Below are 15,147 nucleotides of genomic sequence, written 5' to 3'. Positions count from 1 at the left end.
TCTGGATATTGTCCCGTGTCTAATCTCTACTGACTGTGTGACTGTCTATGCATGTGTGTGTATTTAGAGAATGTGTGTGTGTGGGTGCAAGTATATTCGACATGATGCACAGGATGTACAAGGTGCGCACGTAAGTACATTTTCATGTGTGAAAATGGTGTGTGCTCAATTACTAGTAAGCATGTATTCCACATCGCACTTCGTGTGTGTGGGATCAGAACATGTGTTGACAGGAAGTCAGGTTTCTATGAAGCTAAATCAGCCCTCCAGGGCAATGCTCTTCAGTTCAGTTCCATAATCACAAAAAAACATGGCAATTTTCTTCAGCAGGTGACGTGCCTTGTGCGGAGTGTGAGAGAGAGAGGGAGAGAATGAGAGAGTGTGTTTATTAGTGTGTGAGAGAGGGGGGGGGGAGGGGGGAAAGAGAGAGGGGGGAAGAGGGGGAGAGAGAGAGAAAAACGAGAGAGGGGGGAGATAGATAGTTATAGAGAGAGAAAGAGATAGAGAGTGAGGGGGAGAGGGAGAGTTAGATAGATAGTGAGATAGAGCGAGAGAACAAGAGAGAATATCTATGGTGAGAGGGCATCTCTGTTTATTTACAGTCTCATAAAGCCCTGCAGCAATCCTCTCGGTATGTGATCTGGATCGTTATTTTGTAGACAGTGGCTGAATGATCTCCATCTCCCTCACAGTAAGCTGGGGCCCTGCCTGTCTTCCTGCTCTGCCTGTCTTCCTGCTCTGCCTGTCTGTTCTGCCTGCCTGTTCTGCTTCCCTGCCTAATGTAATGACGGCTATAACTCAGATACACCCCTGATTTCAACGAATTTAAGAGATGGAAATGAGGCCAGTGCTGCCGCTATCCTAGCTAATGTTGTTGACGCAAAGCGGTACGGAAAATAAACCTCACAGGTTAAAAACATTTAAGGATTGCGATGTCTGTGAATGCTAAGTATTTTTGGCAATGTTGTATTTCTCAGTCTGCACATACACTGTCTAGAACCTAAAATGGTTCCTAGAGCTGTCCCCATTGGAGAACCCTTTGAATAACCCTGTTTGGTTCCAGGTAGAACCCTTTTGGTTCCAGGTAGAACCCTTTAGTTATACCTGGATCCAACCCTACTTGGTTTCAGTTACTGTTTTATATTTGGTTATTTTCAAAATGTTTTCACTGCTGAATTAATTACAGTTTGTACTGAAGCATTGGACTATCTATAATCAGGTCCACAAGTCATACGATATGATGGAGAAGTTGAACGTTCGGTAGTTAGTGTACATAGCCTACACTTGAACAGAGCAATGCCTCAGAATAAAGCCTGGCAGTTGTGATACTGCATTGTGCATTTTACACCAAATGACACAGCTCAACATTTCATCCAACATTAACACCTATGCATTTACCCAGGCAGGTGTTACAGTAAGTACTGATCTGATCTGGAGAGCAGTGACCTGTTATTAAATGGCTTTAACAGCATGGCAGACAGTATAAGATGCAGTGGGGAATCCTATCATGCTGGGAATGGAAAATCAACACGTAAGGAACAGACTGAAGGCATTTACCCTTACAGAATGTAACACGAATGTCATTCTCACCGGGTGTGCGACAACCACGGCGGTGCAAAGGCCTAGTTGAGATGAAAAAGAATCACATCAGCAGTTGATAGCATCAAGTCTGCATCATGTTCAATGTCATCTTATCAAGTTCAACGGAAGCCGACAGTCTTGCTTCATTCTTACCTGACCTGAACGGAGTCTATTCAGTCATTTATTTATTCACTCTCTCATTCTTTCTCTCTTCCTCACACACTCATTCCATACAGTAAGGAAGGGGAAATGGAAGTTTAATTTAAGCCTATATGCATTTAAGAGAGGCCTATAATGCCCCAGTCCAGCCCCATATTTCAAGTTTCCTCGCGATACAGCGCTGGAGGGGGGGTGACAACGGTATTTTCCATAATGGTATGTGGCTCTATCTGCCTATTACTATGCAAATCGATGCTCCTCTCCTTCCCGAATGGTATTTCATAATGTAGAATTATCTGACAGGGCAGCTGGAGAGACCAACCTTGTGTTTTAGAGATTGGCTCAACTCCAGCAGGAATGAATTTGCTTTCCCAGCCCAGCACAGTTGTAGGGAGCTGGAGCAGTTTGGTGGGGGATTTTTATGCCCTCCCTCCCTCCCTCCCTCCCTCCCTCCCTCCCTCCCTCCCTCCCTCTGCCTCAATAGAGAATCTCTGTCTCTCCCCCTCCCACCCTCCCTCTGCCTCAATAGAGAATCTCTGTCTCTCCCCCTCCCACCCTTGGTCTCTCTCTCTCTCTCTCTCTCTCTCTATCTCACTCTCTCTCTTTCTCACTCTCTCTCTCTATCTCACTCTCTCTCTCTCTCTCTCTCTCTCTCGCTCTCTTCTTTCCCTTTTCACTCTCTCTCATTGTCTCTTTCTCTCTCTCTCTCTCCCTCCCTCCCTCCCTCCCTCCCTCCCTCCCTCCCTCCCTCCCTCCCTCCCCTTCTCTCTTTCTCTAAATAAAACAATAATAAAAACCAGGGCTTCTAACCAAGTACCGAGTCATCATTCTGCAGAGACCGGTGATAAATTAGAACAGCTTGTCAAGGTTGTCACCGGGGTAAATTAGCAGGAGACTCGTGTGAACCGTAAAACTGTTGCTTCATTTGCCAATTTCAGCTTTGTCGAGGCGGCTATTAACATGCAGATTTCCCTGAATTGTTTATTAGGCCGGCTGAAGCTGGAGTGGCTCTTTTAAACGCTGATTTACTTTACGACTCAGCACAGAGGTAGAAGGTAAAGCAGGCTATGTGTTTGAGGCTGGCTGGCTGGCTAGCTGTAAGGCTGACTGGACGGCTGGCTGGCTGTATGGCTGGCTGGCTGGCTGGCTGGCTGGCTGGCTGGCTGGCTGGCTGGCTGGCTGGCTGGCTGGCTGGCTGGCTTGGCAGTGTGACACACAGCAGGGAGCAGGTTGGCTTTCCAGATGTAGGAAGACGTGATTAAAGATATCAGTATTAGATTGTGACATTTAGCCTATCACAGAGTCACTATATTCAAACATACGAAATACCAACACATGCAGCTAGCTCTACATCAAATGCATAAGCTACATGTGGAGATGAAACACGCACAATGTCTCTGATGTATTGAATTTCGATCCCACTGGGGTCTTTGTCAGGACAGGTCAAGAAATGTCTTGTCTGATGTATAAAAAACCATGGAGGCTAATACAGTCCCTGGTATTTTGTGTATTCTCTTTCCTCAGCTGCAAGACAAAGCTGTACCTGGAGAACCTTCCCAACACCAGCATCATCATCCCCTTCCACAATGAGGGCTGGTCGTCCCTGCTGAGGACCATCCACAGCATCTCCTACCGCACCCCAGACCACCTCATCGCTGAGATCATACTGGTGGACGACTACAGTGACAGAGGTAGGACACCTGGTTAACTGTTACGCTACTGTGTGTGTTGGTGGTCAGGGTTCTTACACCATACCCTACTCAGTGACTGTGGTAGGACCCTGGTTAACTGTTACGCTACTGTGTGTGTTGGTGGTCAGGGTTCTTACACCATACCCTACTCAGTAACTGTGGTAGGACCCTGGTTAACTGTTACGCTACTGTGTGTGTTGGTGGTCAGGGTTCTTACACCATACCCTACTCAGTGACTGTGGTAGGACCCTGGTTAAACTACAGTCTTTACAGTATTGTGCTGGTAGGACCCTGGTTAAACTACAATTATTACAGTATGGTGCTGGTAGGACCCTGGTTAAACTACAGTCATTACAGTATGGTGCTAGTAGGACCCTGGTTAAACTACTGTTATTACAGTATGGTGCTGGTAGGACCCTGGTTAAACTACAGTTATTACAGTATGGTGCTGGTAGGACCCTGGTTAAACTACAGTTATTACAGTATGGTGCTGGTAGGACCCTGGTTAAACTACAGTCATTACAGTATGGTGCTAGTAGAACCCTGGTTAAACTACAGTTATTACAGTATGGTGCTAGTAGGACCCTGGTTAAACTACAGTTGTTACAGTATGGTGCTGGTAGGACCCTGGTTAAACTACAGTTGTTACAGTATGGTGTTGGTAGGACCCTGGTTAAACTACAGTTATTACAGTATGGTGCTGGTATGACCCTGGTTAAACTACAGTTATTACAGTATGGTGTTGGTAGGACCCTGATAAACTACAGTTATTACAGTAAGGTGCTGGTAGGACCCTAGTTAAACTACAGTTATTACAGTATGGTGTTGGTAGGACCCTGGTTAAACTACAGTTATTACAGTATGGTGCTAGTAGGACCCTGGTTAAACTACTGTTATTACAGTATGGTGCTGGTAGGACCCTGGTTAAACTACAGTTATTACAGTATGGTGCTGGTAGGACCCTGGTTAAACTACAGTTATTACAGTATGGTGCTGGTAGGACCCTGGTTAAACTACAGTCATTACAGTATGGTGCTAGTAGAACCCTGGTTAAACTACAGTTATTACAGTATGGTGCTGGTAGGACCCTGGTTAAACTACAGTTGTTACAGTATGGTGCTGGTAGGACCCTGGTTAAACTACAGTTGTTACAGTATGGTGCTGGTAGGACCCTGGTTAAACTACAGTTATTACAGTATGGTGCTGGTATGACCCTGGTTAAACTACAGTTATTACAGTATGGTGTTGGTAGGACCCTGATAAACTACAGTTATTACAGTAAGGTGCTGGTAGGACCCTAGTTAAACTACAGTTATTACAGTATGGTGTTGGTAGGACCCTGGTTAAACTACAGTTATTACAGTATGGTGCTGGTAGGACCCTGGTTAAACTACAGTTATTACAGTATGGTGCTGGTAGGACCCTGGTTAAACTACAGTTATTACAGTATGGTGCTGGTAGAACCCTGGTTAAACTACAGTTATTACAGTATGGTGCTGGTAGGACCCTGGTTAAACTACAGTTGTTACAGTATGGTGTTGGTGGGGCCCTGGTTAAACTACAGTTATTACAGTATGGTGCTGGTAGGACCCTGGTTAAACTACAGTTATTACAGTAAGGTGCTCTATGTATCAGATAGGACCCTGGTTAAATCAAATCAAATCAAATGTTATTGGTCACATACACATATTTAGCAGATGTTATTGCGGGTGTAGTGAAATGCTTGTGTTCCTAACAGTATGGCGTTAGTGGGTACGGGGCACTTCACTAGTTCCATTACCCCTACCAACTCATAGAATCTCACTTTGATTCATCTCTGTTAGTGTATGTTTTTGGTGTCTACAACCCTGGATGTTGCCTCTGGGGGTCTTTGCCTTGAGGATAACCCTGTGTGTGAAGCTAGTAGGAGCCATACTCATTTGTGTCAACCTCTCATCCGTCTATGGTCAGGTAGTTTGGTTTGGGAGGAGTTGGGTTTTGCTCCCCAGCCAGCTGGTTGCCCTGTTGGCCGGTGCCCTCTTTCTCTCCTGTGGTTCTGTGGATGTTAGTGTTTTGCATAGAAACAGATTCACTTCCTATAGTGGTGTGGCTGCTTGCCTCAGGGGGAGTGAGATAGAACGTAAGCGTTCAGTAGCCAGACCACCGTGGCCGGACAGGGTCAGTCATTGTGTCGACTCAGTGTACTGGATGCTCCCCCGCAGTGTTGAGACGTTGAGACAATCCACTGGTACTCTCAGTCCACTGGCCTTCCGACACACACACACACACACACACACACACACACACACACACACACACACACACACACACACACACACACACACACACACACACACACACAGAGAGAAGACTCACCACACCACAGGGCTTAGCCCGGATCATTCCACATTCCGTATTCCGCCTCTGTAAGCCCATGCATGTATTAGCATAATTGAGGTATTTTAATATTGTTTTAGCGGGCGAAGAGCAACAGCACAAACAACCTCTTGGTGGATGGACTTTAGAGTGTGTGTTCTTCATTTGCATCAAGTGATGATTCAGCCTAATGGGGAATTCACTGGTTGTTTAAAGGGGAGATACGCACTTCTATTTTGGACTTGGAATTCATTCTTGAAGAATACGTCTTATAAATAAATGGTTGATGAGTTTAGTTCAACTGTCATATCCCATCAGAACCCAACATATCAGCTTGTTTAAGTCCAATGTTTGTAAACAACCTAAATGTAAACAAACACAGTATAGGCTCAAAACATGGTTAAAACTCATTTTGATATCATGGATGGTCAATCCTGGCATCTAGCTCTGTTTATGAATTTGAAAGTGGTTACATTTCTCCAGCCCCAGCCCCCAGATTTGTACCAAAAACATTGGTGGGGTGCCAGCTTTCCTGTGGGGTGCCAACTCTCTGTTGGTTGATTCATGCTGTAGGCCTGTCTGTTCTGTTTACATACTGAGTCAGGTGAATGTGTGGAAATGGGTCATTTGGGTTCTGTGTGTGTGTGTGTGTGTGTGTGTGTGTGTGTGTGTGTGTGTGTGTGTGTGTGTGTGTGTGTGTGTGTGTGTGTGTGTGTGTGTGTGTGTGTGTGTGTGTGTGTGTGTGTGTGTGTGAATGGCAGCTTTGGGCAAGGGTTTGTGTGTGTGGGGGATCAGTGTTAGAGGTGGCAGATTCTCAGTCAGTTGAGGCTCTCTGGGACGATAGTCCTCACGGTGGGACACCAGATGGGCACAGCTGCTGCTCTACCCTACAGCTGAATCTATCCCCCAAGGTGTGTGTGTGTGTGCTTGCCTGCGTTTGATGTGCTAATGTTATTGTCACTGGCCATATTATATTGTTTATTATTCTCCCATCTTACAACCACACTTCAATAGTACCTAAACTGGTCAGCTGTGTAATGCATGCCAGATATCCTGGCTACACATCCCAGGACTGCGTTCACCCCCACCATGTTCTGGTGTGTTACACAGAGAAGCTAGGCACGTTCTGGTGTGTTGCACACAGCAGCTAGGCAGAGTGGCCTCTTTGTGCCTGTGGAGGACAATTCTCCAGTGAAGGAAGCAGAAATATCTATGAACAGATTTTTCACCTGAAGCGAGAATAACAATAAACTCTGCAGACAGAATAGCTACATTTGAAACCAAACCTTCTGAGAAATCATTTGGCAATGTATAATTATGAGTCATAATGATAATAACTCTCCATCTGTTGCTCGAATGATAAATAATGAAATCAACCTTTATTGTCTGATGCTACGTTCATAACCCAGTGGCACGGTTGTAATTCCCAGTTGTGAAGTCATAAATACCAGTTGGATGCAGTCACATGCTTTGTAGTCGTTGAGAAACACTGATTGGCTAAAGGCCAACAAGCTGCGTCAACCATAAACTAAAAGTACAGCTACCATGCTTGTAAACAAATTATAATGCTCAGAAACCATATTAATAGATAGCGTTTTATAAATAATGTTTTGCTGTTGTATTTGACTGCCAAAAATGCAGTTATCAAGGTTATTTCCTTACTAGGCCTCATCAGAGGTCAGCATGTGGGAGAAGTCGGAGCTCAGGGATGATAGACAAGTTTCCCACTAGTAATTACCAGTTGGAGGGGCGTTCAAGTGGAATTTTCCCAGCTGAATGTGGTAAATACCACCTTCCCACTTTTTGTGAACGCAGCATTAGTCACCTACTACTGTACCTGTGAAGATATCCAATCTATTAAGTTTCAGTGGAAAACTATGATTATGTTGCATAAGTATACCAATCAGTTGGCTACATAGTTTATATGGATGGGCATTAGAAATGATTTCACTGTTCGAATAATATGAAGGTGGAGTGGGACCAGGGGACTTACCTAGGATGGAGAGTGCACCAGAGGGGGGGGGGGGTCTGCAGCGGTGCGGAGACCACCAGAGGCGAGAGACGGGGGACACGGTGGTGAGGCTGATGGAGCAGCGCCTGGGGAGGGGGTGCTCAATGGTGGCAGAGAGGCCACCGGAGGCAGTGCAGCGGGAGGATGGTAGTGCAGTGGGAGGCGAGTTACAAGTGGATCGGGAATTCAGTGAGGCCTTTGGGAATACGTGTTTACATTTTGTGTACTTAAACGTCCGAAGCCTACTGTAACGGCAGCCTTCCCTCTCTTCACTAGAAGAGGGGGTGAAACAGGGATCGGACCAACACGCAGCGTAGCCAGTGCTCAACATGTTTAATTAAACGAAAACAGTGAACACTTACAATGAACAAAAATAACAAAAAGTGGCAAACCGAAACAGTCCTATCTGGTGCAGAATACAAACACAGAGACAGGAAACAACCACCCACAATCCCCAACACAAAACAAGCCACCTATATATGATTCTCAATCAGGGACAACGATTGACAGCTGTCTCTGATTGAGAACCATATTAGGCTGAACACAGAAACAGACGAACTAGACACACAACATAGAATTCCCACCCAGCTCACATCCTGACCAACACTAAACAAGCAAAACACATAAGAACTCTGGTCAGGACGTTACAGTACCCCCCTCCTGAGGTGCGGACTCCGAACGCACCCCTAAAACTCAAGAGGAGGGCCTGGGTGGGCATCTGTCCGCGGTGGCGGCTCCGGCGCAGGACGAGGACACCACTCCACCACTGTCTTTGTCCCCCTCCTTAGCGTCCTTTGAGTGGCGACCCTCGCCCACGACCTCGGCCTAAGAATCCTCCCCAAGGCCCCCACATGATTTAGGAGGTAGCTCAGGACAGAGAGGTAGCTCAGGACAGAGAGGTAGCTCAGGACAGAGAGGTAGCTCAGGACAGAGAGGTAGCTCAAGACAGAGAGGCAGCTCAAGACAGAGAGGCAGCTCAAGACTGAATGGCAGCTCCGGACTGAATGGCAGCTCCGGACTGAGTGGCAGCTCCGGACTGAGTGGCAGCTCCGGACTGAGTGGCCGCTCCGGACTGAGTGGCCGCTCCGGACTGAGTGGCCGCTCCGGACTGAGTGGCCGCTCATGACTGTAGGGCCGCTCATGACTGTAGGGCCGCTCATGACTGTAGGGCAGCTCATGACTGTAGGGCAGCTCATGACTGTAGGGCAGCTCATGACTGTAGGGCAGCTCATGACTGTAGGGCAGCTCATGACTGTAGGGCAGCTCATGACTGGAAGGCAGCTCATGACTGGAGGGCAGACGAGCAGTGCAGGCGGCGTTGGGCAGGCAGGCAGTACAGACGGTGCTGGGCAGACGAGCAGTGCAGGCGGCGTTGGGCAGACGGCCGACTCAGACCTGCTGAGGCGCACAGTAGGCCTGGTGCGTGGTGCCGGAACTGGAGGTACCGGGCTGAGGGCATGCACCTCAGGGCGAGTGCGGGGAGAAGGAACAGTGCGTACAGGGCTCTGGAGACGCACAGGAGGCTTGGTGCGTGGTGCCGGAACTGGAGGTACTGGGCTGGTGACACGCACCATAGGGAGAGTGCGTGGAGGAGGAACAGGCCTCTGGAGACGCACTGGAAGCCTGGTGCGTGGTGTAGGCACTGGTGGTACTGGGCTGGGGCCACGCACCATAAGGCGAGTGCAGGGTGCTGGAACTGGAGGAAATGGGCTGGGGCGGGAAGGTGGCGCCGGATATACCGGACCGTGCAGGCGTACTGGCTCCCTTGAGCACCGAGCCTGCCCAACCTTACCTGGTTGAATGCTCCCCGTAGCCCGTCCAGTGCGGGGAGGTGGAATAACCCGCACTGGGCTGTGTTGGCGAACCGGTGACACCATGCGTAAGGTTGGTGCCATGTACACCGGCCCGAGGAGACGTACTGGAGGCCAGATATGTAGAGCCGGCTTCATAGCACTTGGCTCAATGCTCAATCTAGCCCGGCCAGTGCGGGGAGGTGGACTATGCACACGTACAAGAGACACCGTGCGCTCTTCCGCATAACACGGTGTCTGCCCGTACTCCCGCTCTCCACGGTAAGAATGGGAAGTGGGCGCAGGTCTCCTACCTGACTTCGCCACACTATCCCTTAGCCCCCCCCCCCCCCAAGACATTTTTGGGGTTTCTTCACGGGCTTCTTACCGCGTCGTCGTGCTAACCTCATTCGCCGGTATCCCTCTGCACATTGCTCCATCGAATCCCAGGCGGGCTCCGGCACTCTCCCTGGGTCAACCGACCACCTGTCTATTTCCTCCCAAGTGGTGTAACCCAGATCCGGCTCCTGCTGCCGAGCTAGCTCCTCGAAATGCCGCCTCTCTGCTTTTGCTGCCTCCAGCTCTGCTTTGGGGCGGCGATACTCCTCTGGCTCTGCCCAGGGTTCTTTTCCTTCCAGCTCGTCCTCCCATGTCCATTTCTCCTGGTCCCGCTGCTGCTGCTGCTGCCGCTGCTGCCCGTTGCTACGCTGCTTGGTCCGAGTTTGGTGGGTGGTTCTGTAACGGCAGCCTTCCCTCTCTTCACTAGAAGAGGGGGTGAAACAGGGATCGGACCAACACGCAGCGTAGCCAGTGCTCAACATGTTTAATTAAACGAAAACAGTGAACACTTACAACGAACAAAATGTGGCAAACCGAAACAGTCCTATCTGGTGCAGAATACAAACACAGAGACAGGAAACAACCACCCACAATCCCCAACACAAAACAAGCCACCTATATATGATTCTCAATCAGGGACAACGATTGACAGCTGTCTCTGATTGAGAACCATATTAGGCTGAACACAGAAACAGACGAACTAGACACACAACATAGAATTCCCACCCAGCTCACGTCCTGACCAACACTAAACAAGCAAAACACATAAGAACTCTGGTCAGGACGTTACACCTACTACCGAAGATAGATGAGATACGTCTGTTGGTTTGCAAATCAGAGGTGGGTGTCTTATGTTTTACAGAGAGAGGAAGGATCGGAATCAGAATGGTGGGGGGGATATGTGCGTTTGTAAGATCGGACATTGCTTATAACGTTAGATCGGATTTAAGCGTTGATCTGGAGATTGTCTGGCTGGATATCTGCCTCCCCAAAACCAAGCCGATTTTGTTGGGGGTGTGTTACAGGCCGCCCAATCAGAATGCATTCTATGTAGGTCTCGAAATTGTGTTGTCAAGCTGTAATGATTCCCTGGTGAAGGAAATAAGTTTGTTAGGGGATTTCAATACTGATGTCTGCAAAAAGGAAAACCCAACTCACAATGTATTTATGCACTTCTGTAGATCACTTGCCATGACCCAAATGATAAAAGATCCCACCAGGATATGTGAAACAGTGCAAAGTACAATTGACTTAATATTGGTGTCTGATCAATCCAAAATATCGCAGAGTGGAGTAATTGTATATGGAATCAGTGATCATTTTATTACATTTTGCACAAGGAGGGTTTTTAAAGATATATTATCGTTTCACAAAACTGTTAGAATCAGAGGACTCAATAAATACTGTGTTGAAATGTTTAGGGAGCAAGTGGGTAAAATTGACTGGTCACCAGTGCTGGATAGTGTAGGGGTAGACAGTGCCTGGGAAGCCTTTAATTAAATGTAGATTCCTTGATGTGGTGAATGTGATGGCTCCCATTAGACGGGTCAGGGTAAAGCAGAGATCTAGCCCTTGGTTTAATCATGAGATTCTAGAATCTATCCAAGCAAGGAATAAGGCCTTGATGAAATGTAAGAACTCGCAAGAGCAGCATGATTTTGTCCTATATAAACATCACAGAAATTAAGCACAGCGCAGGATGGATGAAGCTAAGAGGGGTTACTTTGCTGATAAAATCATTGAGAACAAAAATGACCCTAAAAAGCTTTGGAAATCATTTAAGGAACTAGGCTGTAGTAGTACCACCAAAAACAAACTAAACACTATTGGACTGAACATCAGGGGGGAGATGGTATATGAAAATGCAGAGGTTGCCAATGAATTCAACATTTGTTTTACTTCTGTTGCCAGCAAGCTGGTTAGCAAGCTGCCCACCAGTTCTGGTATGTATGGAAACGACCAAGTCAATAAGTATAATGCCGAGTTACGGGTTCAGCCAAACTCTTTTGCAAAGGTAGCAACAGCCAAACTCGCCAGTATGCTAGCAGAGCTTAAATGCTCCAAAGCCACAGGCCTGGATAATATTCCTGCAAGGTTTCTTATAGATACTGCTGAGCAAATTGCCCCTTGTATTACGCATATGGTTAATCGTTCTCTTGAACAATGCATCTTTCCCAGGGACATGAAACAAGCTAAAGTTATACCTCTGTATAAGAAGGGGATAAAGTCTGACCCTGGGAAGTATAGGCCTGTATCTATCCTCAGTGTAACATCAAAGATCCTGGAGAGAGTTGTACATGAGCAAATGTATGAATATGTCAACAAACAGTCTAATGTATGATTTTTAGTCAGGTTTTAGAAAAACATACTCCACTGATTTCATGTCTACTTTACTTGACTGACTTCATCAGGAAAGAGATTGATGAGGGAAATATCTGTGGAATGGTACTGCTTGACCTACAAAAGGCCTCCGATACAGTTGACCACTGTCTCCTAATCTCCAATCTGGAAGCACTGGGGTTAAGCAGTATCCCTCTAGGCTGGGTAAAGTCATTTTTATCAGGTAGGGAGCAAATAGTACAAGTTAATGGTTCGCTGTCTGTTTTTACTGTATAATAACAATATGAAAGATGCTTGGTCTTGCCATCTTTTCCTTTATGCGGATGACTCTACACTTCTGGTGTCTCACAAAAGTAAAACTATGTTAGAGAGCATACTTAGCACAGAGCTTACTAGCATTAGCAAATGGCTTGGAGATAATAAGGTATCTCTGCACTTAGGTAAAACTGAGGCAATTATTTTTGATCCAGACCTAAATTGAGTAGGTCCTTTGAAATCAGAGTGGAGTTAGGGAGGAGGTGCTGACTACTAAAACCTCTGTTAGCTACCTGGGATGCATCCTTAATAGAAGATTGGGAGGTGTGAGCATGGCCACTAAAGTGCTAGGGAAGGTAAATGCCAGGACTACATTTTTGCCTAGAAAGTCCAAGCTGCTTGATAAGGACTCCATGAAAGTGCTAGCCACTGCCCTCATTCAATGCCACTTTGACTACACTAGTACTTCCTGGTTTGGGGGCTTATCTAAGCTTATGAAGGGGAAGCTCCAGATAGCCCAGAATAAGCTGATCAGGGTAGTATTGAAGGTGAGTCCATGTACTCACATAGGCAGGAGCTGCTTTCAGGAACACAACTGGTTGTCTGTTGACAGTGTCCCAGATTAGACTGGGTTTGGTTTACACAAGTATTTATGGTTCTGTGCCCAGATATCTAACTGATTACTTTCCCAGTGTTAGGGATGCACACAATCACAGCACCATCAGGTGTTGCAAATGTGTGCTTATACAGGATCAGGAGCAATGCTAGGAAAGGTATTTTCTTGTATACTGGAGCCTCAGAGTTGAATAAGTTGCTTCTTCCCATAAAAACTAAGTAAAAAACGGTTTATCTTCTGTGCCCATATGAATGACCCCTATGATGTACCTCTGTAAATAACGTCACTCAGAATGACGTAAAATGCCACAACAGCAGACAGTGCAGTGGTTTTCAGGGTGCTATTCCGGTATTTGTTGGCTAGGGGTGGCAGGTAGCCTGGTGGATAGGAGCGTTGAGCCAGTAACCGAAAGTTTGCTGCATGGAATCCCTGAGCTGACAAGGTAAATATCTGTTGTTTTGCCCCTGAGCAAGGCAGTTAACCCACTGTTCCCCGGGCGCTGAAGACGTGGATGTTGATTAAGGCAGCCCTCCGCACCTCTCTGAGTCAGAGGGGTTGGGTTAAATGCCAAAGAGACATTTCAGTTGAATGCATTCAGTTGTACAACTGACTAGGTATCCCCCTTTCCCCTTTCCCTAACAGTAGCCTCAGCTAACAGCAATAGTGAATATGTCTGATGTTTGCCATCATAGAACTGATTCTTTCAACAAAAAGTTTTCTGGTGAGTGTTTTGCATTGATCTGTGTCAGGTCTTGTGAACCCTCCGTTGGCGCGCGCCTGCAGGCTATTTGAAGTGGGGTAATAGCCTACTGTTGTCAGGGCTGACCGGAGGGCTAAATGTGCGCTATGATAGTAAAATGCCTTTTCATGTGAAACGCAACCCATAGCCCATAGCCCATGAGAGAGAAAAAGGAGCTTTAAAAACAATCACTTTGTGCGTCCTCAGAACTGTAGGCTACATTTACAGTGTACAGCTTTAAAGCAGGAGTAAAAAACACAACATTCTAAAGTTCATTGTTTTATTAAATGAAGAATGCAATGTGTCATGGTATATCCTTGTGTGTAACAATGTAACAAAACAAACCCCACAAAAAAGCCTGCGTCTAGACAATATTTCCCCATGCTACTAGCCTAGCATTAGGTTTGGTACAGCAGGGGTTAATATAAGCCTTGCTGTCTGCCTATCCAACCTGTGCAACATGTTGCTTTTTTTGTGGTGGGATCTTCATGGTGCCATGCACATGAACATGACGAGACTAAAAGTCAGGCCAATTCATTTATCAGGATCATTAATGGATATATCCAAAGAATTGGCAATATAAACGAAGGTAAAACAAAGGAAAATGCACATAGTTTGCTGTCATTTCAGCTGCTTGATGTGATTGTGTGTTAGTTCTAGTTGGCTAGTTAGCTACAGTAGCAAAGGAGAAGTAACTTTAGCCTAGCTATCCTCAGTGCTTAATTTGTAAATCGGGAAGTGCTGGAACAAAAAGTGAGCACGAGGGGGGGGGTGACCTGGGGAGCTCTGAGGTACCGGAACGCATTAAAAAAAGAATCACCTTTATAATAAAGCATTGCATGCATATCATCACATTTGCGTAGTGGCATGGGAAGCAATTTTAGTGGCATAGAGTCTGGGAAAATGTTTGTCTTTTAAAAACGCATTTCATTTGACTGGAGACTTTGGTATAATCTTTTTTAATGCCGCGTTCAAAACAACTAGGAACTCTCAGAATTCCGATTTGTTTTGAATAGTCATCTAACTCGGAATTCCAAGTCAGGAATTCGGGCCTCTTTCTAGAGCTCCGACCTGAAGATCACTGACATCATGATTCCAACTCGAGTTCCAAATTGTCTTAAAATCACCATAATACCACACAAATTATTGAAATGAGAGGCTACTTTGACAAAGAACAACTGAAAATCTGAGATCAATAAAAACGAACTTGTCTTGAATCCATCAATAGCTATTGTAGGCTACAATATGAGTTGGAAATTATAGTCCTAAAA

The 15,147-nt window shown here is 46.3% G+C and overlaps 1 protein-coding gene across 1 annotated transcript in view; it reads left to right on the top strand.

Moving 5' to 3' along the window:
* LOC120052233 (polypeptide N-acetylgalactosaminyltransferase-like 6) overlaps window positions 1-15,147 on the top strand; it is a 256,332-nt gene that overhangs the window by 73,696 nt on the left and 167,489 nt on the right. Inside the window, exon 4 of the mRNA XM_038999056.1 lies at window positions 3,265-3,431. Coding sequence (XP_038854984.1) covers window positions 3,265-3,431 — 167 coding nt within the window. The remainder of the gene's footprint in view (window positions 1-3,264; window positions 3,432-15,147) is intronic.

The sequence above is a fragment of the Salvelinus namaycush genome, chromosome 8 (assembly GCF_016432855.1).
Source record: "Salvelinus namaycush isolate Seneca chromosome 8, SaNama_1.0, whole genome shotgun sequence".
Taxonomy (NCBI): domain Eukaryota; kingdom Metazoa; phylum Chordata; class Actinopteri; order Salmoniformes; family Salmonidae; genus Salvelinus; species Salvelinus namaycush.
Note: the sequence above shows the minus strand (reverse complement) of the source record. Positions and strands in the feature narration are given on the sequence as shown.